Source organism: Mustela lutreola, chromosome 4, assembly GCF_030435805.1.
Source record: "Mustela lutreola isolate mMusLut2 chromosome 4, mMusLut2.pri, whole genome shotgun sequence".
Classification (NCBI taxonomy): domain Eukaryota; kingdom Metazoa; phylum Chordata; class Mammalia; order Carnivora; family Mustelidae; genus Mustela; species Mustela lutreola.
The window spans coordinates 35738112-35761808 of NC_081293.1; the positions used below are offsets into that span (position 1 = coordinate 35738112).

The 23697-nt window shown below is 42.1% G+C and overlaps 2 protein-coding genes across 8 annotated transcripts in view; one reads left to right on the top strand and one right to left on the bottom strand.

Moving 5' to 3' along the window:
* RPP30 (ribonuclease P/MRP subunit p30) overlaps window positions 1-1939 on the bottom strand; it is a 30722-nt gene extending 28783 nt beyond the window's left edge. For all 5 annotated transcript variants that reach the window (XM_059169487.1, XM_059169484.1, XM_059169488.1 and 2 more), the window contains exons 1-2: window positions 1814-1939; window positions 326-381 (exon numbers count right to left, since the gene is read on the bottom strand). In XM_059169487.1, coding sequence (XP_059025470.1) covers window positions 326-381; window positions 1814-1895 — 138 coding nt within the window. In that variant the 5' untranslated portion in view covers window positions 1896-1939. The remainder of the gene's footprint in view (window positions 1-325; window positions 382-1813) is intronic.
* A 10399-nt stretch (window positions 1940-12338) lies between these two features.
* HTR7 (5-hydroxytryptamine receptor 7) overlaps window positions 12339-23697 on the top strand; it is an 86422-nt gene continuing 75063 nt past the window's right edge. Inside the window, exon 1 of one of the 3 annotated variants that reach the window (XM_059169491.1) lies at window positions 12339-13246. In XM_059169491.1, the coding sequence (XP_059025474.1) occupies window positions 12702-13246 (545 nt within the window). In that variant the 5' untranslated portion in view covers window positions 12339-12701. The remainder of the gene's footprint in view (window positions 13247-23697) is intronic. The other 2 variants (XM_059169490.1, XM_059169489.1) reach the window with 2 other exon arrangements.

Below are 23697 nucleotides of genomic sequence, written 5' to 3' on the forward strand. Positions count from 1 at the left end.
GCACGTGTAAGAGGGGAATTAATAATGAGTCCATGTCAGTAAAATAAAAAGGAGTAATACTGGGATTACAATTTAGTCAATGACAACGTACTTTTAAAAATTACTTAAAGTTGTTTAATTAACATCACCTCAACTTTAAGAATCTTTCTACCATGCCCTAATACTTCACAAAAGCTTTGCACTGACTCAACTGTTAACATGTAAAATAAGATAGTACACAAGAGGGTGCATTTAAGAAATATGCTCATCTGTAGCTTCCATATTACCAATATAAACAAAGACAATTGTAAATGCTGGTTATTAACTTCAGAAATTGTTTTTTTACCTGTTTCTTTTCCTTGAATTCAACAACATGATTGATGGCAACAACTGAATAGCCAACTGAAAAGAAAAATCGAACATTCTTGTTAAATGGGACAACCTTTTCCCTGTATGCACAGGCTAGACTCAATTCATGTCAAGATTAGGGGTCAGTAGGAACAGTGGTTGTGGATATGGGCTCTGGTGTCAGACCACCTGCCTTCAAATCTATGGGTTACCACTTACAAGTTACTTAACTTCAAGCTTCAGGTCTTCAACTATCAAATGGTGTTAACAGAACTTAACCTCACACAACTGTCATGAGAAAACAAGATAATAAGCACAGGATGATTGAGAGCAGTGTGTGGCACAGAGACAGGGCTCTGTCTGACTTCTGTGATGTATTATTAGCACGATTTTTTTTTCTCGCTCATTTCTTTTGCTTTTGACCCTCTCTACTTCCCTCAGAGGCCCTTTTCCTAGGAAAAAATGGAGTAATCACTCCTTCACACCACTGCTCACCTCCTCTTTCCAGCTGCCCACCATCAGTAGATTGGGAACTCTCTGAAGGCCAGGGCCCTGCTGTATCAGCTCAACACAGCATTTTTCTGGACATTCGGACTACCGAAAATATGTCTGGATCATGACTCCTATTTTTAAGTTACTTAAATACCAATGAGGATGACAGGATACTAGTATTAAGAGATCATGCATATTAATACCAGAAGAATGGCTCTCTCTCTCTCTCTCTCATCTGTTTGATTTCCTTCTTTCCTTCCTCTCCCTTAAATTGTTAATGAGCATCCATTATTCGACAGGCTCCAGAGAAACTTCCTCATTTTTAAACTTCTCTATCCTCGCACTTTACAGTGGAGTGTTGAGAAGACAACACTCATGATTAACTACAACCATTAAAAAGGATCTCTCAGGGCTTTGGCTTCCCTTGGATTCAAATATGCCTAACATTCTTGCATTCTGGCCATGCTGCCCCCCTCCCACCCGCATAGTACTTCTTCCCTCCTCCCCCTACCTCCTCTTCTTCTTAATACTGTTCCCACAATGTCACCCTCACGTCCCTCCCCCCTTTTCTTTGAATTTCCACAGCTTTATCCGCCTGTGCTCAATTCCCCGAAATGCTCTGATAGTGCCGTGAGGCGGAAAGGGGTGATACCAAAAGCAGTGGCATAGGTGACTTGTACACTCGGAAGCCCAGGCTTCTGCCATCCCTCAGCTGTGGGGTTCTATGCACGTCTCCCATCTTCCCAGAGCCTCAGTTTTTTCAACTGGCAGGCAAGAAGGAGCTGGACCGGGTAATAACTCCCAGGTGCCTTCGAGTTTCCCGCGCCCGGGATCAGAGCAACACCGCGGCGGCATCAGCTACCAGGGACATCCCAGAGATCTCAGGAGACCTGGACGAGGACAGGCCCTCGAGTCCCTCTTGAACTTGGCCCGATGGTCTGGGAAACAGCGAGAGTGGGCAGGCACCGCGGCCCGCAAAGCCGGGGAGACTCACGGTGAGCGGCGTTCTCCACCAGCCCGCGAAGCGCCTTCAGGTCGGAACCCGCTCGCAGGTCCAAATCTGCGAACACCGCCATGCTGAAATCACGTGACCGCCGCGCGTCCGTCTGCGCAGCCGCAAGGCTCGCCCCCTCTGGCATGCTGGGAATTGTAGTTTACCTGCGCCGCCCGCCCCTCTATCCACTTAGATAAGTATTCGCTTTAAAGTTCGAAGGCACTTGCCTCGCCTAGAGTAGCAGCAAAAGTTAGTGTGTTGAAATCCACGGCCTCACTTCAGTCCTTCGTTACCGCCTTCTGAATGAGAATGTTTGGTTTCCCTCGGAGGCGTTCTCATCTCCCACCATTCGTCCAGAAAATACTGTGGAAAGTGATTCTTTCGCGAACCGGACACTTCCTTTTGAAACAGTCGTAAGAAACCCTTTTCCCTCCGCCTTCTGAAGTCCATTCTGTTCTTTGAAACGGGCTGATCCGGAAGACGGAGAACTGAGCAGAAGGTCTAGGGTCTCTCGGTCCAGTCAGAACGGGCGGTCCCCGGCGCGCGGCTCCGTCTTGCGGTCCCCGTCTGCGGCCACGAGATGGCAGGGCTCTCTCTCGGTCGAGCGGGGAGCCCAGGACTGGGTTAGCCAGACAGGTTCGACAGGGGAGATGCAAAATTGAAATCTGTCCGTTTTCCCGCTGAGAAGTGAACAAAGTGGCACATATCCCACACACATTGGATGTTTCCACATTTTTGGACTTCATTTAAATGAGCTCTCGAAGATTGGTAAATTATCCGACAACGTAAAATTGTGGGACTACAGTTTACATCGGGGCTTCTCAAACTGGACCGGGAGTCTCACCTCTACCCCATCCTCCGGTCCCCTCCCCCGCCTCCAGTTCTTCGGAGACGCCGTAGGTGGTCCGGTGTGCGTTACGGGTGAGCAGGGGCTCTGGCCGCATAAAACTGGTTTGACAGTAACCGGATCGACCTCTACTCCGCGAAATAAGAAGAGCCCACTGACTGGGGGCTTAAATTTCCCGACAGTAACAAAGTGCTGTAAACGTTTCTAAACAGTTTCAATTTCTGTACTTAAAACAAACAGTACCTAGGTAGTCTCTGGTCTATGGACCACACCGTAATGATTGGTCCTTCTTTAAATGCTTTCTTTCCTGATTTCGGAAGGCAATTTTTTTTTTTTTAAAGATTTTATTTATTTATTTGTCATAGAGAGAGAAGCGAGAGAAAGCACAGGCAGACAGAGTGGCAGGCAGAGGCAGAGGGAGAAGCAGGCTCCCCACCAAGCAAGGAGCCTGATGTGGGACTCGATCCCAGGACGCTGGGATCATGACCTGAGCCAAAGGCAGCCGCTCAACCAACTGAGCCACTCAGGCGTCCCTCGGAAGGCAATTTTAAGAGGGTTCTGTTCCATGTGAAAGCATGCAATTCTCCTTTTGATTAAATTTAATAAAGAAGAAATATTTTGCCTTTTTCCAGTACTTGATATTTCTTAAGTAAGAACAATTTTTTTCTTTCTTTCTTTTTTTTTTTTTTTTTTTTTTTTTTACTTCTGTAAATAGAACAAGGTCATGCAAAGCAAACTCTGCTTTTCATCGGGAAACCTAGGGTTAATTTTGCAAGATCATACAGGCATCTTCACCTATGACCACAGTTCTAGAATGGTCAGAAATAGGACCAAGGTGTGGTGAAGGTGAATAAAATAACTGATTTTTGATGTCAGCATTAGACGAAAGAGGGCTTCTCTCTTTGAAAGTCATTGTGCTTTTCTTGTGAACTGTACATTTAGACTTCTTTTCCCATTTTCACCCCCAGGCCTAGATGAGGAGGAAACGAAAGGGGGGAGAAAAAAAATGAATAGAGAAAAGTCACTGAACACTTTATTGAGGGCCAGCTAATTGGTGAGTACTTACTTGGATATCTTATTTAATTTTCAAAGCAACCGTGAGTTAAGTACTGGCTTTTTGTTTTTGTTTAGCAACATCTGCATTTTACATCTGAGAAACATATGGCTCAAGTAATAGGGATAGATCTATATATACATCCAGGCAGTTTGGCTCAGTTTTCCCCTCCTGTATTGTCTCCTGGACAAAATAAGCAGTGGAGAGAGTTGGAGGTTGGGAAAGGAGGAGGGAGAGATAGAATGGGATGGTGATAGGGGAGAAGAACAAGGAAGAAGGGTCAGAAGTTGGCCTGCAAGGGAAGCTGAGGCAGCAAGGATCTGGAGTTTGAAGGACACCCTGAAAATATCTGCCTGGAAAATAATAGTACTGCATAATTACTCTGTGTACTTTGTGTCCATTATCTGGTTTATCCATTTTTGTATCCATGTTGTATTCATTATCTGAATAATCATCACAACCAGCCAATGAAGGAGATACTGTTATTCCTATTATATCTGAGGTCAGAGAAGATGGATGGCTCTTTAGTCATTTCCTCTTCCTTGGGGAGTTTAGAAAGGGTGCCTTTTGGTATCCAAAGCAACCCTTAAGCCCTTCTTGTTCTTCCCAAAGGCCTATCTTTCTTGAGCTTGTTCCCAAAAGTCAGTGTGTGTTCAGCTAATCTTTGGCCTTATCCTCTTTTCACTTGGTTCTCCTTTCGTAAATGAGTGCTCCTGTGGGCCCCTGTCCTCTGGCAGCTTATGGTTGAGGTGGGGGGCAAGGCAAGAAAGCAGTATTATAACACCATTTGCACAGGTGTATCAGGTACATCTGGCAGAGTCTTCTGTCCCAGATTGGGGGGGGGGGGTGGGGGGATTTGGAGGAGATAAAGGATGTTTTCCTGGAGGAGGGAATGCTTGATTTAAATTTTGATGGATGGAATTAAAAAGTAACAAGATGCAGAAGTCTGGGGTTTATCCACAATGAGCACAAAGTAGATAGTGCTCAGTCAAAATTTGCAGATTTAATCAATGAACCCATGAGCTCTTGTTCACCTTCATACCCACATCATCACAACTGTAGCTGTTGGATCGTATTCATTTATTTAAACACACGGCCAGAAGTTCACTGAACTGTGTGTATGGTATGCTGGCATGATACACCAGCAACCCCCAAAGCACCCCCTCTTTGATTCCCAATGATGGAGCACTTAAAGGAGCCCTTGTGCAGATTGGAAAATGGCACCCTTCCTCTAGGCAGACTTGTATTTGCCCCCATTTGCCACAGAGCTGGTGAAGCCAAAAAGTGTGTCTATCATATGAGTGATTGGCTCAGGGGATTATGGAGGCTGACAAGTCCCCACATCTGCAGATCTAGCCCTCTGGAGACTCAGGAGAGCTGATATAGCTTCCATTCTGAAGGCCAGCAAGCTCAAGCCCCAGAAAAGGCTGATCTTTCAGCTTGAGTCCAGTGACAGAAAAAAACACAAAACAAAACCCCCAAAACACTGTCCCAGCTTGAAGGCAGTCAGGGGGGAGGAATCCTTCCTTACTTGAAGAAGGATCAGACCTTTTGTTCTATTCAGGCCTCCAACTAGGGATGAAGCCCCCCCACCCCATATTAGGGAGGTTAATTCTGCTTTACTCAGCCAACTGATTCAAATGCTAATCTCATTCAGGAAAACAAACAAGCAAACAATGTTTGATCAAATATCTAGGTACCCTGTGGACTGGTCAAGTTGATAGATAAAATTACTCATCACCATGATGCTGCCTTGGAATTAGAGCATATTAAGTGAAAACAAAAATTGCTCAGGCAACTACAACTTCTTAACTGAAGGCAAGCTTACAAAAAATGTTTATTGAAAGCAAAAGAAAGAACAGGTCCTAAACAGAAATTAGCGTTTACAAACATGGTAACTATAAATGCTGTTGCTCAGGATGTTGGAAATACAGCTTGGAACTTGCAGAATAAATTGACCTTTAAAAATCAAGTTATTTTGGGGCATTTTCTATTGCAGTTGATAATCAAGTAGATATATAAAAGCTATTTGTGTTGTTGAAAATTTCGATATGACTAAATATCATCTGGAAAAGTTACTCCCAAAAGGCACATCATTAGGAAGTGGCTTTTTTTTGCGTGTATGGAGAAGAATTTTGAAAATATTAAAGTAGATTTGTCAGAACTGGTAACCATGACTACAGATGGGATTCCTGCAGGGGTCATTTTTAACATCAGACTTATGGATCATAAGCACAATGTGACAAGATTTTGTCAAGACACAGAGTCTTAGTCAATTTATTGTACCATTGACTTGAAACCATTTTGAGCTCTAAACTTAAACACTATACAAAAATAATAGTCGTAGTAGTTAACCACGCAGTTCATGCTCCAAATAGCTGTAAATGGATATAGTGGTTGTTGAAAACATCTTGAATTGCAGAAAGAGCTTTCCTTGCTAATGTTATCAAGGAAAATATGTCTACCTTGGCTTATCAGGGAAGACTGGGTCAGATATAGTCTTTTTGGTTGATGATATATCTCCTTTAAATATTCTGATATCCCCCATCTCCCTTTAAAAGAAAAATTCACATTAGGGCGCCTGGGTGGCTCAGTGGGTTAAAGCCTCTGCCTTTGGCCCAGGTCATGATCCCAGGGTCCTGGGATCAAGCCCCGCATCAGGCTCTTAAAAAAAAAAAAAATTCACATAAACTGATTTGTTCATAGATAGCAAAATTGTGTCTTTGGGATACTCATCTGGCTAGGGATAACCCAGGTCATTTTCTGCACAGAAACTGGTTTCCAGCTATGAAAATTATGGTCTAACCTCATACTGAGCATCAAAACTATGATCCAAAAAAGGTACTCTGATTTAAGTATTTAAACGTTATAATAATACTGCTTAACTTGTCCTTTCCGATTTATGTCATTACTGTGAATGAAAATTACACAAGGAAGTTTTGCTCTTTAAGGACCTACATAATAGCCTCAATCTTGCATCTTAGCCTGGAAAACATAAAATACATATATCATACTTTACAGAAAATATCTCATGAACCATTCTTTAAAACAATGTTCCACAACAGTATTGTTGCCCTCTCTTCCACCTTCCAGCCAACCCTGGGTGGGGGGCACTTGAAAATTTATGTGAGTATTTTTTTAGACTTATTGTTGTCACAATAATTGAGAGGTGAGATGGCTGATACTAGCTTTGGCAAGAAGTGCCCAGGGATGCTAACAATCCTGCAATGTGTGAGAAAATCTTGTAGAATGAACACTCGCTCCTTGTCTGGCATGGGTAAAGCTTGTTTATCTTTTTTTTTTTTTTTTTCTTTCTTTCTTTTTTTAATCTAGAACCTAAACAGGTTTTATATATAAATGCACAGCAATTTCTTTTTACAATTTTTTTTTTTATATGCACAGAGGTTTCCAGGAATGTAACTATTGAGTAAACAGAGGGAGGCCTGCGCTTTGCTTTGCTTGGAATTATGAGTTGGTTAGAAAACTAGAAGAGTTGTTCCTCATTTCAGATATCATGTCATTGCAATAATAGTGCTGCTGTTATTTGGGTTGACAATACAGCACCCCTGCATCACTCTGCATTTGTAGCCTTCACGTTTATGGTGACGCACACATATGCAATTACCTTTATCGACATACATATATGTATATCATCTTAAAAATAAAATCTAATACATGTTAAAAAAAGCAAGTATATATATTTAGCCTTTACTTACAAATAGTACATGTAAATTAGAAATACTGACAATTTTCAGTTAGTTAATTTAAGTCTAAATTTAGTGGGGCTCAGTGGGTTAAGGGTCTGCCTTCCGCTCAGGTCATGATTCCAGGGTCCTGAGATTGAACCCCATGTCAAGGTCCCTGCTCAGCCAGGAGTCTGCTTCTCCCTCTGCCTCTCCCTCTGCTTGTGCTCTCTCTCTCTCTCAAATAAATAAATTCTTTAAAAAAAAATAAATCTAATTTAAACTATTAGAATCTAAACATAATTATTTAAAAATATCCCCCATATTTATGGAACCCTGTCCTCTTTCTAGCAGCCTAACTGAAATGTTAGCTCTGTGAATTCTTTGGTTTCCCCAGTCAGGTCCAATGCCTCTTTCCTGTGGACTTAACGTTAGTTCATACCTATTTGCACATTGTACTACAACTTGTATTATTAGACTCAGTAAACATTGGCTCAATCAATGAGGAAATGCTGCTTTTATCAGTTTTTCTTTACATTTCTCTAAATTGAAGAATTTAATTTTTCTTTTAATTCGTCCTTCAGGTTCAGAGATCGAAAGCCAACATTACTGAATTTGTTCCCTGATAAAAGCTCTCCATGGCAGTTTTTCTTTGTGGAATTTATACTGAGGAACAGATTTCCCACTAGGCGGCGCGCACGTACCACTTATATTTCAAAAACAGTCCTAGTATGGAAAAAAATGAGTAATTTAAAAATAAGCGTTCTTGGATCTATCTGTTCTTTGATTTTCTATTTATCTTTTCTTATGACAATTTTTAAAGGTTACATTTATTTTGTAAAGAGAATGGAAGTTTTCTAAATGGAAGGAACCAAAGAAAAAAAGTACATTTTTTGTCGTCATCCTTGGGAGCTAATGCAAACAAAGGTAGCATAATTAAAGGATGTATATTCTAAAAGAAAACCAAACTCACAATTCACTTTTAAGCTGAGGAATTCTTTTATACCATGAGTGACACTTGGTTATAGGCATACATATAACATACATACATACACTCAGTTCATTTGACAAATGTTTATTGAACACCTAACACGTGGAAGAAATAAGAAAATATCCTTGTCTTTGGGGAGTTCACAGTTTAATGGGAGGATAGTCAGGTATATATAAAGCATATGTGGGGGCACATGGGTGGCTCAGGGGGTTAAGCCTCTGTCTTTGGCTCAAGTCATGATCTCAGGGTCCATGTATGGAGCCCCACATGGGGCTCTCTGCTCAGCAGAGAGCCTGCTTCTGGTCCCCCCCCCCCGACCCCCCCCTCCGCTTACTTGTGATCTCTCTGTCAAATAAATAAATAAGATCTAAAGCATATTGCACTGGTAGATGCTAGAATAAAGATAGGGGAAAAAATGCTTCAGGAATCTAGAAAGGATAAAACTAGCTATGGTAAAAGGGGTCACAGAGAGAGGGGCATTCTTGGTTCCAGCTTAGCTAGCTGCTCTTATCCCAAACTGAGCCTCCCCAATGTCTGTTGACAGATTTCAGTCATTGTCATGAGGATGAGTGTTCTGAATTCTGTCCCTGTGCTACTGCCCCACAGCCCAACTGGTAGTCATAGGGTAGGGTAGTATTTGGTTATTGGGATCAAGGGAAACCCCAGTGAATATTTTAGTTGAGTGAGGCAATGGGGTATTAAATTGAGGAACTGAAAAACTTCGGAAAAGTAAGAGTAACTCTGTAGGAAGTCAGCAGCATTGGACATTGGAAATTACTGGAACCCCAGTCAGCATGACATTATTCTGCTTAACTGACTGGTGAGTCGCCAGTGGGTCCTATGACTTAGAAAGCTTTATTTTACTTGTGTTTCTTAAAGTAAATCTAGATTGCCAGAATATGCTGGTTTTAGGGGAAAAAACTCTCTTTAAGTTTATGTCCTATGGATGGGTATGTGTGTGTCTGCATAGATATGATTAAGCATATGCTTTGGATGAGCTATGAGTACCTAGGGGGAGAAAGAGCTTATAAAAAGACGATAATTCCTGTTGTAGGACTCGGCGGCTCTTTTCTACTACCCCAGAGCAGTTTTGAGAGAGGAAGATTACCAGTTGGAAGCATCAGAAAGCTATAGTCTCAAGTACCCTCACTGACAATTTTATGAGACCGTTGTTATAGGAAATGAGAGTCTAAACAAGGTTTCATACTTCTTAAAGCAGCAGAGTTATTTTTTAAATGAAAGAAATAAAAGGGATGAAAACGAACAACACGATTTGATTTAAATGCCAACACTTCTCTTATTCTCTCCAGTGTAACTGCCAAAGAGTAGGTGGGCTGGGGGAGGGTGAAGGAAGCAACACCTTGGTATGGATTTTAAACACTAGGAAATGAAGGACAAAACAAATATCAAATTTAGGTGAGTGTTTAGGGATTTTGTGGATTTTTAAAGCTCTACCTTTAGCTTTTCATTACAAGAAAATTATGGAAATGTATACATGAGATTTTTAGCGTTTTTATGGCGAGAGGATTATTTGTTAGTCAAGGTTAGAGAGAAACAAAGAATTCCAGGTAGTTCTGTCAGGATCTCGAAATAATGATAGATGAAATTTAAACTCAACATAAGCAAGGTAATGTTGCAGAAGCTGAGATTTTCAATAACTATGTTTATGCATTGTGACAGCTTATAAATTAAAAACCTAGCAACTCTAAGGAAATATACCCAGCCATCACCCAGGATAACGTAATAGAGGTGACGGCTCTATAAAAAGGGGAGTTTGGACCTGATGCTGTATAGAAAATGGAAGAGGAAGTCAATTTGAAAGTAGTACTTTACTGATTATCTGGCATCCTACAATGAAAAAATGAAGGCTAAAAACATCAGAAGGTGTTATGAAATAAGTAGGCCTGATAAGAGCTGGTAGGAGTATAGGCGGCAAATTATATTAACTGTAGATTCAAATAATACAACTATTGCTTTTAAATTCTTCGTATAATTCATTAGTGTGGGCTATTGTTTATGAGAGCCAAGACAATGTAATGTAAGTTGGCCTGATTACTCAGGGGGAAAAAGAGGAAAGTCAAGATAAGTTAAAATGAGGGGCGCCTGTGTGGCTCAGTGGGTTAAAGCCTCTGCCTTCAGCTCAGGTCATGATCTCAGGGTCTAGGGATCGAGCCCCACATCAGGCTCTCTGCTCAGCGGGGAGCCTGCTTCCTCCTCTCTCTCTGCCTGCCTCTCTGCCTACTTGTGATCTCTGTCTGTCAAATAAATAAATAAATAAATAATCTTAATTAAAAAAAAAAGATAAGTTAAAATGATTAAAGAGTTAAAATAAGAAAAGTCAAACGTAGCTTGTGAAATTACCACCTTAGAGAATTTTCAAGAGTCCTTGAGACAATTCTAAACTCAAAACCGGAGAATTAAACCATTTCAGTGTAGTCGTATAAGATCTTGGTTCAGTCATTAACGGTCTCTCAACCTCTGTTCCTCTGTCTTGAAAGGTAAACAAATGGTTTCTTCGATGCCTTCCAGCACCAAACTAGTTTTCTTTTGTCTGAAATTATGTTTAATACTAACATAAGTAAGATTGAAGACATTTCCTCATCCATATTCTTAACTACTAAATGATATTGCTTTGTGGCCTATGTAGCTTTCACTCTTCCTCTGACTCAATGTATTGATCTGCTTATCTCAGTGAGAGAGATCTTGAAATGGTCATAAATAGTGACCATTAGCCCACCATGTGGGTATTTTTTTTTTTTTTTTTACTTAAAAATATTCTGTTTTTAAGTGTAGAGAGAAGAATATGGACATACTAATCACATAAACCTCGGTTTGAAACCTAACTGTGCCTTTCCAGCTGAATGCAGTAGCAACTGTGTTTCCTTATCTGGAAAAATAGGGCTTATACCCACCTTGTAGAATGAGAGTATTATTCAGCTCTCAGATCAATACATTTTGAGGTTTGTGTTCCCTTTCTTCCTATTTATAATCTGCTAGGGCCATCTAGAAAAGAAAACAGATTTGATTATTTTTAGAGTCTTTAAAGAAATCACTGCTGGTTTACAATAAAACCTTTATACAAAATGGAGTGAAGTAAGTGTCAAATAGTAAAAATCAGCCACTCTGACAGGCTTTGAATATCAAGGGGGTTTTAGGCAATAGGCACTAAGTCAACATACACCTCCAGGGTTCTTTTGCAGAACACCATAACCGGTCATTTCTTCGCTTATGGGCAAGATTTCCAGAATACCATGGGAAAAATTAACCCTTATTTCAGTATATTAGGCTTCGAAGTCGGAATAGAAAAGCTCCCCGGATCTATTTGCAGAGCCCGAAAGGCCTGTTTCTAGACGCTGGAGGGTTAGTCACAATGGGTTTAAGCCCCGTGGTGGGCTCTTCCCCAGAGCCCCCAGCTCCTCCTGAAGGCAGCCCACCCTCTCCCTGCTTTCTTCTGAGCTCCCACCCCCACCCCAGTCGGCTGCTTCTCCTTTTCCATCTTCGCTTTCTCCCAGAAGTGGTCAAAATGGGAAACGGAAGTATCTATTTGTTGCTTGGTGTGGTGCTCGAAAAGGTTTTTTAATTAAGAAAAAAAAAAAAAAAATCCTCTTGAGGTTCTTCATTTTGCAGTGAGTCCGAGCGTCCGCCGGTCCCCTTGTCCTCCCCCATCCAAGTGTCGTTCATTCTGTGAGGAGGCTCGAGTCTGTCGGAGGGGGTCTGCGCCTCCAGCCGCACAGAGGGATCTGGGAGCAAACCGGCTCCGGATCCCGAGAGGCGCGGGGAGCACCGCCCCCCACCCGGCGGGGAGGTGCGGGAGAGGCGGCGGCCCGGCCCAGCCGGGGAAGCCCGTCCCGGGAGCCGGAGGGGCGCGGGCAGCGGCGGCGGCGGCAGCGGGGACGCGGCGCCGCTGCCGCAGGGGAGCGGCGGCGGCGGGCGCGAGGGGCGGGGCGCACTCCGCAACTTCTGCCGCTGCCTGCCGGGCGCGCTCGGCCGAGGCGCGCGGCGGCTGCGGGCTGCGGGGCGGCCAGCCGAGCGGCGCCCGCGGGCCCGTGAGCCGCGCGTCGCGGGCGTCCGTCTGTGTCGGGGGCGCCTCCCGCGGGGAGTCTCGGCGCGGTCGTGCTCCCGCGTGGTCCGCAGCGGCTGGGGCCCCGGGACGTGCGGGGCCGCGGGGCCGAGCCGAGGCGCCCCCCAGCGGCCGGCGCGGGTCCCATGGCTGGGCCGGGCGGAGCGGAACCGGCGAGGTGAAGCCCCCGGGCCGGAGGCCGGAGCGCGTGGCGGGGGCGCCGGCTCCATGGGCAGCAGCGCACAGCGGCACGATGATGGACGTTAACAGCAGCGGCCGCCCGGACCTCTACGGGCACCTCCGCTCTTTGCTCCTGCCGGAGGTGGGGCGCGGGCTGCCGGACCTGAGCCCCGACGGCGCCGGCCCGGTCTCGGGCTCCTGGGCGCCGCACCTGCTGCGCGGGGTCCCAGAGGTGACGGCCAGCCCGGTGCCCACCTGGGACGCGCCGCCGGACAATGCCTCCGGCTGCGGGGAGCAGATCAACTATGGCAGAGCCGAGAAAGTTGTGATCGGCTCCATCCTGACGCTCATCACGCTGCTGACGATCGCAGGCAACTGCCTGGTGGTGATCTCGGTGTGCTTCGTCAAGAAGCTCCGCCAGCCCTCCAACTACCTGATCGTGTCCCTGGCGCTGGCCGACCTCTCGGTGGCCGTGGCGGTCATGCCCTTCGTCAGCGTCACCGACCTCATCGGGGGCAAGTGGATCTTTGGCCACTTCTTCTGCAACGTCTTCATCGCCATGGACGTCATGTGCTGCACGGCCTCGATCATGACCTTATGCGTGATCAGCATCGACAGGTAAGGGCCGGGCCGCCCCGTCCTGGGTCCGGCTGGGGATGTGCTGACCGCTCCACCGCTAGCGCCCGCCTTTCTTGGGAGGATAAGCCAGACTCCTAGGCGGGATGAAGGGCTGCGCCGAAAACATCAACCCCCACACATCAACCCTACACCAACCGAGCAACTTCAGTTAGAGCAGAGCCTATATGCACCTTGAAAAGAAGAGCCCGAAATGTTTTAGTAAGGGTTTTAAGACCAAAGTTTAAGATTTTAAACATTAGCAGTTCCAGCAGGGAGTCCCTGGGCTTGGTTTTTAGAAGGAAAGGATCTGATCCTTTCTGAGCTTGATAAACCCTTGCTGTGAGTCTGAAAGTGTCATTTCTTACTTTAAGAAATCAGTCGTTGAACAGGCTCCTTGCTTCCAGATTGTGGGAGCTTCTCCCCAGGCCAGTGAGGGGACTGAGGAGGGTTCCAGAATTGGGGTTCTACATATCTGAACCCCTATCATTGCTGATTTCAAATCTCATTCTCCTGGAAGTCTGATTTTAGCGTTTGGCAACGCTGTCTGTATCCTGCAGCCTTGCTGACTGGAGCCTTACTCCCTGTCTGAATGGTTGGTTCTAGTCTTGCATCACATCCCTTGAGAATCTTCTCTTACGAACTCCCCAGTGGAGTAATTGCAACAGAGGCTGACCATCTGTCAGAGATATTGAGGGGAAAATTTCGGTAAAATTCTTGGGTGACAGATTGGGCTAGGAGACCCTGAGGTTTCTTTAGACTCTAGGACTACAAGATGCTGCAATGGAGCTAGTCTTTGGTCCCCGAAACACAGTGCAACTGACAACTTGAAGGATGGTCCCGATGTCCTTTGGCCACCTAATAACTCTGTTTCTCTTGAAAGTGAAATATTAAACCTTAGTGTTCACCCACGTAATTCTGCTGGTGTTTTAAAACCCGCACAGGACTGGTATCCTGTTGTGTTTAATGATACAGAGAAACGATTGCTTATTTTCTTTGTGGACCTATGGAACCTTTAAATGTATAAATCCTTCAGCATAGAAGAAATAATTGATGCTTCCACACTTAAAATGACAGTGCCTCAAAGGATAGTGTAGCAGGAAGCTGAGATTTTCTTCCTTTTCCTCCCTGTAAACACTGCTCTTTGTGGTTTGTTGATGTTTAACATGTTGTCCTATTTTACTGCTTGACCAGGGTTTATAATTACTGAATAAAGGGAATGATAGGAAAGGGGATATTTTCAAGGAAAAAAAAATATATTGTAGCTGCATATAAAGATCTAGGTTATTTTTAAAGAATTGATCCTGCCATTTCATATATCATGTCAGGTTGGAGCCTCTGAGAGCAAACAAGGAATTATTTTTAAGAGTAGTGCACGAATGGCATATATGAGAATATTAGCTCCAAACTTGACAGCTGAAGTTCTGAATTACTGTAGTGAAGAATGACAAAAACATATGCACTCACAGTCTGGCTGTGGCAACAGGAAATATGAACGTGCACTCAATATACATAGAGAGTATATAAATGAATTGTAAGCATAAAAATTGAACTGCTAAGCCAACCAAATCGGCACTTCTTGCATGAATGGAGTCCTTTTAAATGGAACTTGGTGTAGTACAACACATGCCAATTTATGGTGCAAGAAATGCATTTATAATTTTTCTTCCTTTCATAATTGATTAGTGATATGTAAACAGGACACTATACTGACTCATCTCCTAACACAGGAGGTGCTTCTGTCCTGCTGGGCGCATTCAGGTTTGGCTTGGGACCACCCTGAGATTCCTGTATATGAGCTAAAGGCTTGTCACTCAGGGTATACATGTGACTTACCAACAAGCAGCAGGAATGTTTCCATGACAGAGGTTAATCCTTCTTGGCAAGAGCTTCCAGTTTCTTTATCCAGTATATCCTTACGATTGTTACAAATTGTGGTAATATAGGGGTATAGACTCTCTCTCTTTATTTCCTATGAGAATTGTTCCATTGGTGAATTCTGCTTCAAAATTATTTTGGAGGATGAACATAGGTTTTATTTTTTTTTTTTTCTGATAAAATGAAGAGCTGATAACACTGGAAGATGCAGATTGCTTTTCTTCCAAGAACACACAAAAATAAAAATGAGAAAAAGGAAAATGCTTTTGATATCTAAGGTGAATTATTTCTGAAGAGACTGTTTTTTTCAGTCCCATTGTAGACTATGACCAATGACATACAAATGTACTAAGAAAATATGAAACATTTTAATCTTCACTTATTCATCCCCTCTTGAGTACAAGGTGAAGTATAATCAAGGGTAAATAATAGTATTCCTGCTTTTGAGTATTGTGGGAGCTTCGTTATCTTTCCACTACCAAACACTCTTTCTTACATCTTTTCTTTACATTTTTCTTACATCTGTTCCCTTTTTATTTCTGCCCAGTTAGAGGGCGAAAAGACATTGTGTCCTGGGAAAGACCAAACCACCTGCGCTTCATATCCCATCCCCTCTTATCTCAAGGATTTTGCTCCGTCCTTGATCCTACTTCTCTTCTTTGTCTTCAGTGTTTCCTCTCAACTGGGTCAAGCTTGATCTTTTATTTTCCTTTGGCCTTACTTCTCCAGTTACTGCTCCACTTCCCAGTTAAACCGCTCAAAGAACTGTGCCCACAAGCTGTCTTTATGTCCTTCCCCCTTGGATAGATGAGTTTGGCACTATCAGGTCTACTGGAGTATTTGAACTGGACTTGTTGGTTTCTTTTCTGGCAAGTCCATTGCCAATGAAGTAGCTAGAATGGTCTCTTAAAAATTTTTGTTTTAAGTGAGATAACATTTATCTACAGCAAAATGCACAGATATTAAATGCATAGCTTGATGTGTTTGACAAATGTTTGTACCCATGTAAGCAATATTCCTATCAGGATATAGCATATTTTTTATAATTTTAGAAAGTTGCCTTGTGCCCCTTTCAGAATGATCTTTTAAAAATAGAAACTGGGGCACCTTGGTGGCTCAATCGGTTCAGTGTCTGGCTCTTGATTTTGGCTTGGTCATGATCTCAGGGTCCTGAGATCTTTGAACCCCAGGTGGGCTCTGTGCTCAGCAGGGAGTCTGCTTGAGATTCTTCCCCTTTGTCCCTTTCCCCACTTGCTCTCTCCCTCTCTCTCTAAATAAATAAGTCTTAAAAAAATAAAAATAGAGATCAAGTTATATTTTATATGTAGTTTAAAACATATAAAAGAGCTCTATACATTGTTTAGTTGAATCCAAGGAGTAAAGGGAATAAGAGTGCAGAGGAACGCCTCACTCATGGGAGTGGTTATCTCTGGGGGCGGCAGTTATAATGAGGGAGTAACACACATACCAACTATACCAGTAATGTTTTGTTTCTAATTTTGATGGTTGATACAGTCTTGTTATTTTTTGTATAACTTTCTGTTAGTCTGAAATATATTTTTAATGTCTTTTGGAAATACATATAGAAAACAAACAATCCTAAGTATAGAGTCTGATAAATTTCCATAAAGCAAACACTTTGATGTAATCTGCCACTAGATCAAGAAATTGAATATTACCAACTTCCCAGAGGTCCCCTTCTGCCCCTTTCTAGTTTCTGATACTCCAAGGATAACTTATCCTGACTTGTTTCACTTGGTTAGAACATCATATAAATGTAACAGTATAGTATGTACTCTTAATTCTGGCTTCTTTTGCTCAATATAATATTTCTGTGATTGACCCATAGTTTATAGTCTGTCGGTATTTTATTTTGTTTTGTTTATTTATTTATTTAGTACAATACTGTATAGTAAGGTTCCTTATTGTATTTTAATTCTGTTTACCCCCGTACATCCTTTCTGTTACTGTTGTCATGCATTTTAATCTACATATTTAGAAAATCGAGAGGTGCCTGGGTGGCTCAGTGGGTTAAAGCCTCTGCCTTTGGCTCAGGTCATGATCCCAGGGTTCTGGGATCAAGCCCCGCATGCATTGGGCTCTCTGCTCAGCAGGGAGCCTGCTCCCCCCATCTCTGCTTGCCTTTCTGCCTACTTGTGATCTCTGTCAAATAAATAAATAAAACTTAAAAAAAAAGAAAATCTATCATATTATTTTTGTTACTTTAGACAGTCAGTATTCATTCTTATTTCCCCCATGTTTATCTTTTTATTGCTCTTTTTTTTTTTTCTACATTACCATGTTTTCATCTGGGATTATTTTCTTCTGCCCAGTTAAACTTTCTTTAACATTTTTTTTTAAAGTGAGTGTTTGTTAGTAACAATTACTGTCAGTTTGTGTTTATCTGAAACTGTCTTAATTTTGCCATCATTTTTTTTAAAGATTTTATTTATTTATTTATTTATTTATTAAGATTTTATTTATTTACTTGAGAGAGAGACAGTGAGAGAGAGCATGAACGAGGAGAAGGTCAGAGAGAGAAGCAGACTCCCCATGGAGCTGGGAGTCCGATGCGGGACTCGATCCTGGGATTCCAGGATCATGACCTGAGCCGAAGGCAGTCGTCCAACCAACTGAGCCACCCAGGCGTCCCAATTTTGCCATCATTTTTGAATGACATTTTCTCTGAGTATGTAATTCTATGTTTGAGGGATTTTCAGCACTCTAAAACATTCTTCCATTGTCTTCATGTTTCTGTCATTTCTGGAGAAAAATCAGCCATTCACCAACATTATTATTATGCTGTTGAAGATAATGTGTGTTTTTTTTTCTTCTGGTTGCTTTTAAGATTTTCTCTTTGTCTTTGGTTTTTATCAGTTTTTCTAAGATGTCCCCAGGTGTGGCGTTATTGATTATTTTTTACTGTCTATTTGCTGTCAACCTTGCTGGGATTCTTAATTTTTGTATTTGTGCATTGATGTCTCTGATCAGTTTGCTGTTATCTCTTTAAATAATTTTACTGTCCCATTCTTTCTTACTTCTGTGTCTCAAATTTATATAATTTAGAACTTTTACTCTGTCACACGTCTCTTACACTTTTTATTTTCCATTTTATGCGGTGATTCAGTTTTGAAAAATTTTTTACCTGCCTTCCAATTTATTAATCCTCTCTTCTGCTATGTCTAATCTGTTGTTCAGCCTTATCTATTGATTATTAATTTCACACTCCTAGAAGTTCCAATTGATCCTTTTTTTCCTGATTTGTTCCTTTTCATTGATTTGAATTCTCTGTCTTATGCATGTAATTTCTCCTTCTTGATATTATATTCTTGAGTATACCTAGGCTCTTTTTATACAAATTTCAATATCTGAATCACTAGTGGTTTCTTTGTGTGTGATCTGTTTGTTTTCCTCTGGGTTTTGGGTCTACATCTTGGCATGCCTAGTACATTTGACTATATGCTCAACATTTTGTATGCAAAATTATAGATGTTGTAGATGATGTTATTTTTCTCAAGAGAAAATAGCTTCTAGGCAGGCATATTGGTGGACTTATTATTGTAATCCACTTAGGGGTTGTGCTTAACTATAGATGATGTTTTAATTTTGATAGGGCTCTGTCTGCTGCTGGCCAATGCCTCCTCCCGGGGTGTAGCTTTTCGTGGGATTTCAGCTAAGAGCATGAGCTATTCTCAATGTCTTCTCCTGCTGGCTTGTTCAGTACTGTAACTGTTCTCTCCTCAGCACTGTAAGACTGCTAAAACTCCTACTGAAAGCCTTTTGGGAGCTTTCTCCTGGACCTCTCAGTCCCCTGCCCTGCAAAATTTCAGAAGTCAACCAACGTCTTAAGGGGAGTACCAGCCAAGCGTTGGGCTTAGTTTTCTGCTTCTTCCTTCTTACTGGGATCTTGGCCTCTTAAGTCTTTAATTTCTGTCTTTCTATCTTCAAGAGACTGCCAAAATTTCTTCTGGTATTGTTGCCTCTTCATAAGTAGTTCTGCGGAGGCTCTTTGCCTGGATCCTCTGCCCCTTCCCCTCACCTAGTTATGGCCAATGTCCCAAGGGAAAGAGTGGCGGCAGAATTTTGGCTTACCTCTCTGTGGTTCTCTCTTCTCCAGGATTATTTTGTCCTCTCAGCTCCCGGTTGTCTCAGTAACTCTGATGGCTCCAAGCAGGTGTGTGTGTGTGTGTGCCTCTCTGTGCTTTGTCCAGCTTTTTTTGTTGTTTCAGCAGAAGCATTGGTCTGAAGCATCATGCATCCTCATCATAGCTACAAGTGGATGTGCGCCTGAAATATTTTAAATATATACAAATACAGAAGTATAATTATGTAAATTACTCTTCTGAAAACCTTTCACTGGCTTTTCATTTCACTTGGAATAAAATTGAAAGTGTTTAGCACATCTGTAAGGTCCCTGATTTGTCCTTGCTTCACTTCTCAATAACATTTTATACCACATTCCCTCTTGCTTTCCAAAGTATATAATCCCAATGACCTTCGCAGTTTCTCCATCATTCCAGATTCTTTCTGAAATCAGGCCCATTTCATGCAAACCCATCAACTAACATATTTGCAAAACTATGATTTCATGTCTAGAGTTCTATCCCCTAATATATCTATTCCCTAGTGTATATTTTTTTGATCTCAAGTTGGAAAGCCTGATAGTGCATAATGCTCTAGAATGGAAACAATTAAAATATCTGAAAAATACGAAGTATTAACAAGAATGTAGAGCAAAGGGTACTTTCATACTTTACCAATAGGGTTGTGAATTGGTGAATCTCTCTGAAAATAGTTTGGCATTATTGTGTACTGTTGAAGATAATTCAACCTATGATTTTGTTATCTTACCATTAGGTATGTATCAGAGAGACTCTTGTCACCAGAAGTCTTGTATAAGAATATTTATAATATGGGGACACCTGGGTGGCTCAGTCAGTTAAACCTCTGCCTTCCGCTCAGGTCATGATCCCAGCGTCCTAGGATCGAGCCCCACATCAGGACTCCCTGCTCAGCTGGGAGCCTGCTTCTCTTTCTTCCTCTGCCTGCCGCTCCCCCTGCTTGTGCTCTCTCTCTCTGACAAATAAATAAAATAAGATCTTTAAAAAAAAAAAGAATATTTATAATATCCACAGAGTTGGAATCCTAAAACTTGAAATAATACACCGTGCATCAGTAGTAGAATGAATACATAATTGTGGTATATTTGGATAATAGAGTACTATTCAATAGTGGTTATCTAATTTGAACATGTATCAGGACTATCTGGAGAGCATATTAAAACACAGATTGCTGGGTCCCACCCCAAGTTTCTGATTCAGTAAGTGTGGGGTGGAGCCAAATAATTTGCATTTCAGATTCCCAGATGATTCTGACGCTCCTGGTTTGGGGACCTTTCCTAGAGAACTACTGCTATACAACAATAAAAATGAAGAAACTGTGGTCAAAATGAATCTCAGAGTAATTTAAACAATTTTTTGTTCCATAAAGTTTGAAACATATCTAAAAGTCAGGAGTATAGTATGAAGAACCTAATGTATCCATTGCCTAGGTTCAATAGTGATCAGTTTATGGCCCATTTATTCAACATTGTGACTCCTCCATCTTCACAGTATTTTAAATCAAATTTCAGATGTCATGTCATTTCACATAAATACTTTGGGGTCACAAACGTAATGCTGGGCAGAAGAAGCAGAATCCCAAAGAACACATACAGTGTGATTCCATTCATAGAAGTCTGAAACAAACAAATTTGTTTAGAGACTTAGGTAAGTGGAAATTTTAGAAAGAAAAGGGAAGAGATACAGATCATGAGAACAAGGAGAGTGATTACCTCTGGGCTTGCTTCTAAAGTGCTGTCATGTTTTATCTCTTGACTGTAGTGATAATTACAAGAATGTTCCCTTTTTAAATTACCGCCAAAGCATCCATGTATATTTTAGACACTTTCCTGCTTCTGCATTTTGTTTTATCATCAAAAGGACGGAAGTCTTTATCTGATGACATCCTGTGAGGATTCACATCAGATGGATGGTCAGTCTGACCAGGTACACTTACTGTTTCAGTGCCGTCCGCCACCATTCATTTTTAGCTTCATGCATGAGGGCAGGGGTCATCTTGGGGTTGTTAACAGTTACAGGAACTCATCTGAGTTATTTGCAAGAGCCGTGCTCCTTAGCTCTGACTGGCGTCTGGCTGAAGTCTTGCCTCTTCGCCAGGTGCTGTGACTCATTCTCTTCGATGATCTGAGCTGTGCTCTTGGCTTTCATTCCACTGTGATCAGCAGTGCAGGGAGCCTTCTGGCTTCTCTGGATCGCCTTTCTCTTTGAAGAAGTCATCCTCACTCATCACTAAATTAATTTGCAGCTGGTAGGTATACTTTAAGGCTTGCTAGAATCCTCCTCCAGCTTTGCTATGGGAAGGCGAGAGGGAGGAGAATAAAGAGATCTTTTGCACTTTTGTGAGTGACGCTTTCCACAAACTACTTTTGTTCCTTCTTATGAGTTAGCTGGCTGTGTAGAAATGCTGGCAGCTAATCGGTGTTCAGTGCTTTATTGTTCACAGACCACTTTCCACCCACAGAAATCTCCTTTGATCCTTCCGACAACATTGTGGGGTGGGCATTATTATCTCACTCCGTGTGGGAGGAACTGGAGGGAGAAAGTGACTTGTCCAAAGACACAGTTTGTATGAGTAAAACCTGGGTTCAAAGCTGGTTCAAGTGTCATGTATTAATGTGTATGTATTTAAAGAAAATAGGAGTTTGGGTATGACCATGATGGAGTTAAATCCTGATCAAGGTCTCAGATGAAATGTTGAATTAGACTGGTGATGGAAAGGCAGGAGAGTTTCCAGGCAAGGGGAACAGAGATGCCAAGAGTCTGGAGGCAGTGAATCAGTCTGTGAGCAAACGTACAGAGAGGGAGCCAGAAGGCATCCTGGGTAAGGGAATAGCACAGGAAAAGCCCAAGTCTGTCAGACTTTTCCCCTTGTGACAGATGCTGCAGGTTGCCTTTCTTAATGCCCGTCTTGGAGCCCAGCTCTAGAGAGATCCTGATTTAATTAACCTGGTTGGGCCTGGGCATCAGTTTGTTTGAAAATACCCTCCAGGTGATTTTAATGTGTAACCTGATGGAGTTCCGATGTTCTTTTAAAAGTGCAAATGTGATTTTATTCATAGTTCCTAAACTTATCTGCGCATTAGAATCACCTAGGAATTTTAAAAAAATTCCACAGTCCACACCCAGGCCACACACAAGGCCAACTAATGCATAGATAGCCTTTGGGGCTAGGACTCATGCATCCGAACTTTGGAAGCTCCCGGGTTAGTCCATTGTGCTAGGTTATGCTGTTCTCCTGCTTCTTGAATGAGTTAATGAGTTCCCCATTTCTTGGGATGAGATCCTAAATGTTCATTGTGACCTAAAAGATTATATAATCTGACCTCTGCCTACCTCACTAGATTGGGGGTTGGCAAACCTTTTTCTGTAAAGAGCTAAGTAAGTATTTTAGTGTATACTTTAGGCTTGTGTGCCATGTGGTCTCTGTTGTGACTACTTGCCACTGTAGCTTGAAAGCAGCCATGGGCATTATGTGGATATATGGGAGTGGCTGTGTTCCGTAAAACTTCATTTATGAATACTGCAGTTTGAATTTCATGTCATTTTTACATCTCATTAAATATTCTTTTTATTTGTTAAACTATTTTAAAACATAAAAAAACATTCTTAGCTGGGGGGTACTAGACAAAAATCAGCAGGCCAGATTTGACCCTGCTGGAGTTTGCCAACTTTTGCCGAAGTTTCAATTCGCTTTGCTTCGCTTCGATTCGATTCGATTCAGTTCAGTTCAATTCAATTCAGTCCTCTGTTGGTCTGTTGGTCAGTCTGTCTATCTATCTTCTCCCCATCTCCTCCAAGCCCCCAGTATTCTGGAAACCTTATTCTTTTTTTTTTAGTTCCTTGACATTTTTGATGTTGTGGGCTTTCACAAGTCTTTTTATTGCCCCCTCCCCCTTTCAACCTCTTTGGTTGGCTAATTCTTATCACTCTCTAGACAGGTCCTTGATTAGATATTACTGTCCTATGCAAGCAATCCTAGAATCTCCAGACCACCTTAAGGAGTCTTAAAACTCACTGCATTTTTTCTTAGTAACACTCACTGCAATGTGTAATTGACAGTTTGTGAAATTAATTGTAATGAATGCATGATTTGTTGGCTCAGTCATCCATATATTCTGCATAGCAGGTCCTGTACATTCTGCATGGAATCTTCCATATATTCTTCATGGCAGGAGTCTGTCTTGTCAGAGACTATATCCCCATCCCCAGCGTAGTACTTGGCACATAGTAGGTGTTTAGCTAATCGTTGTAGGTTGATTTGAGGAAGGACGGTGGGTCCCTCAGATTCCCAAAGGTCTAGCCCTGACTTCTTATTTTCCAGCTTTCTGTACAACATTCTTTCTGGAGACAACATAGATGTATCCTTGAATTAAACGAAATTAGCATTTGAGGATTGATGGAACAGAAACAGCATGGAGGCAGTGGGATAGCCCCAAGGGATTGTCCCATCCATCC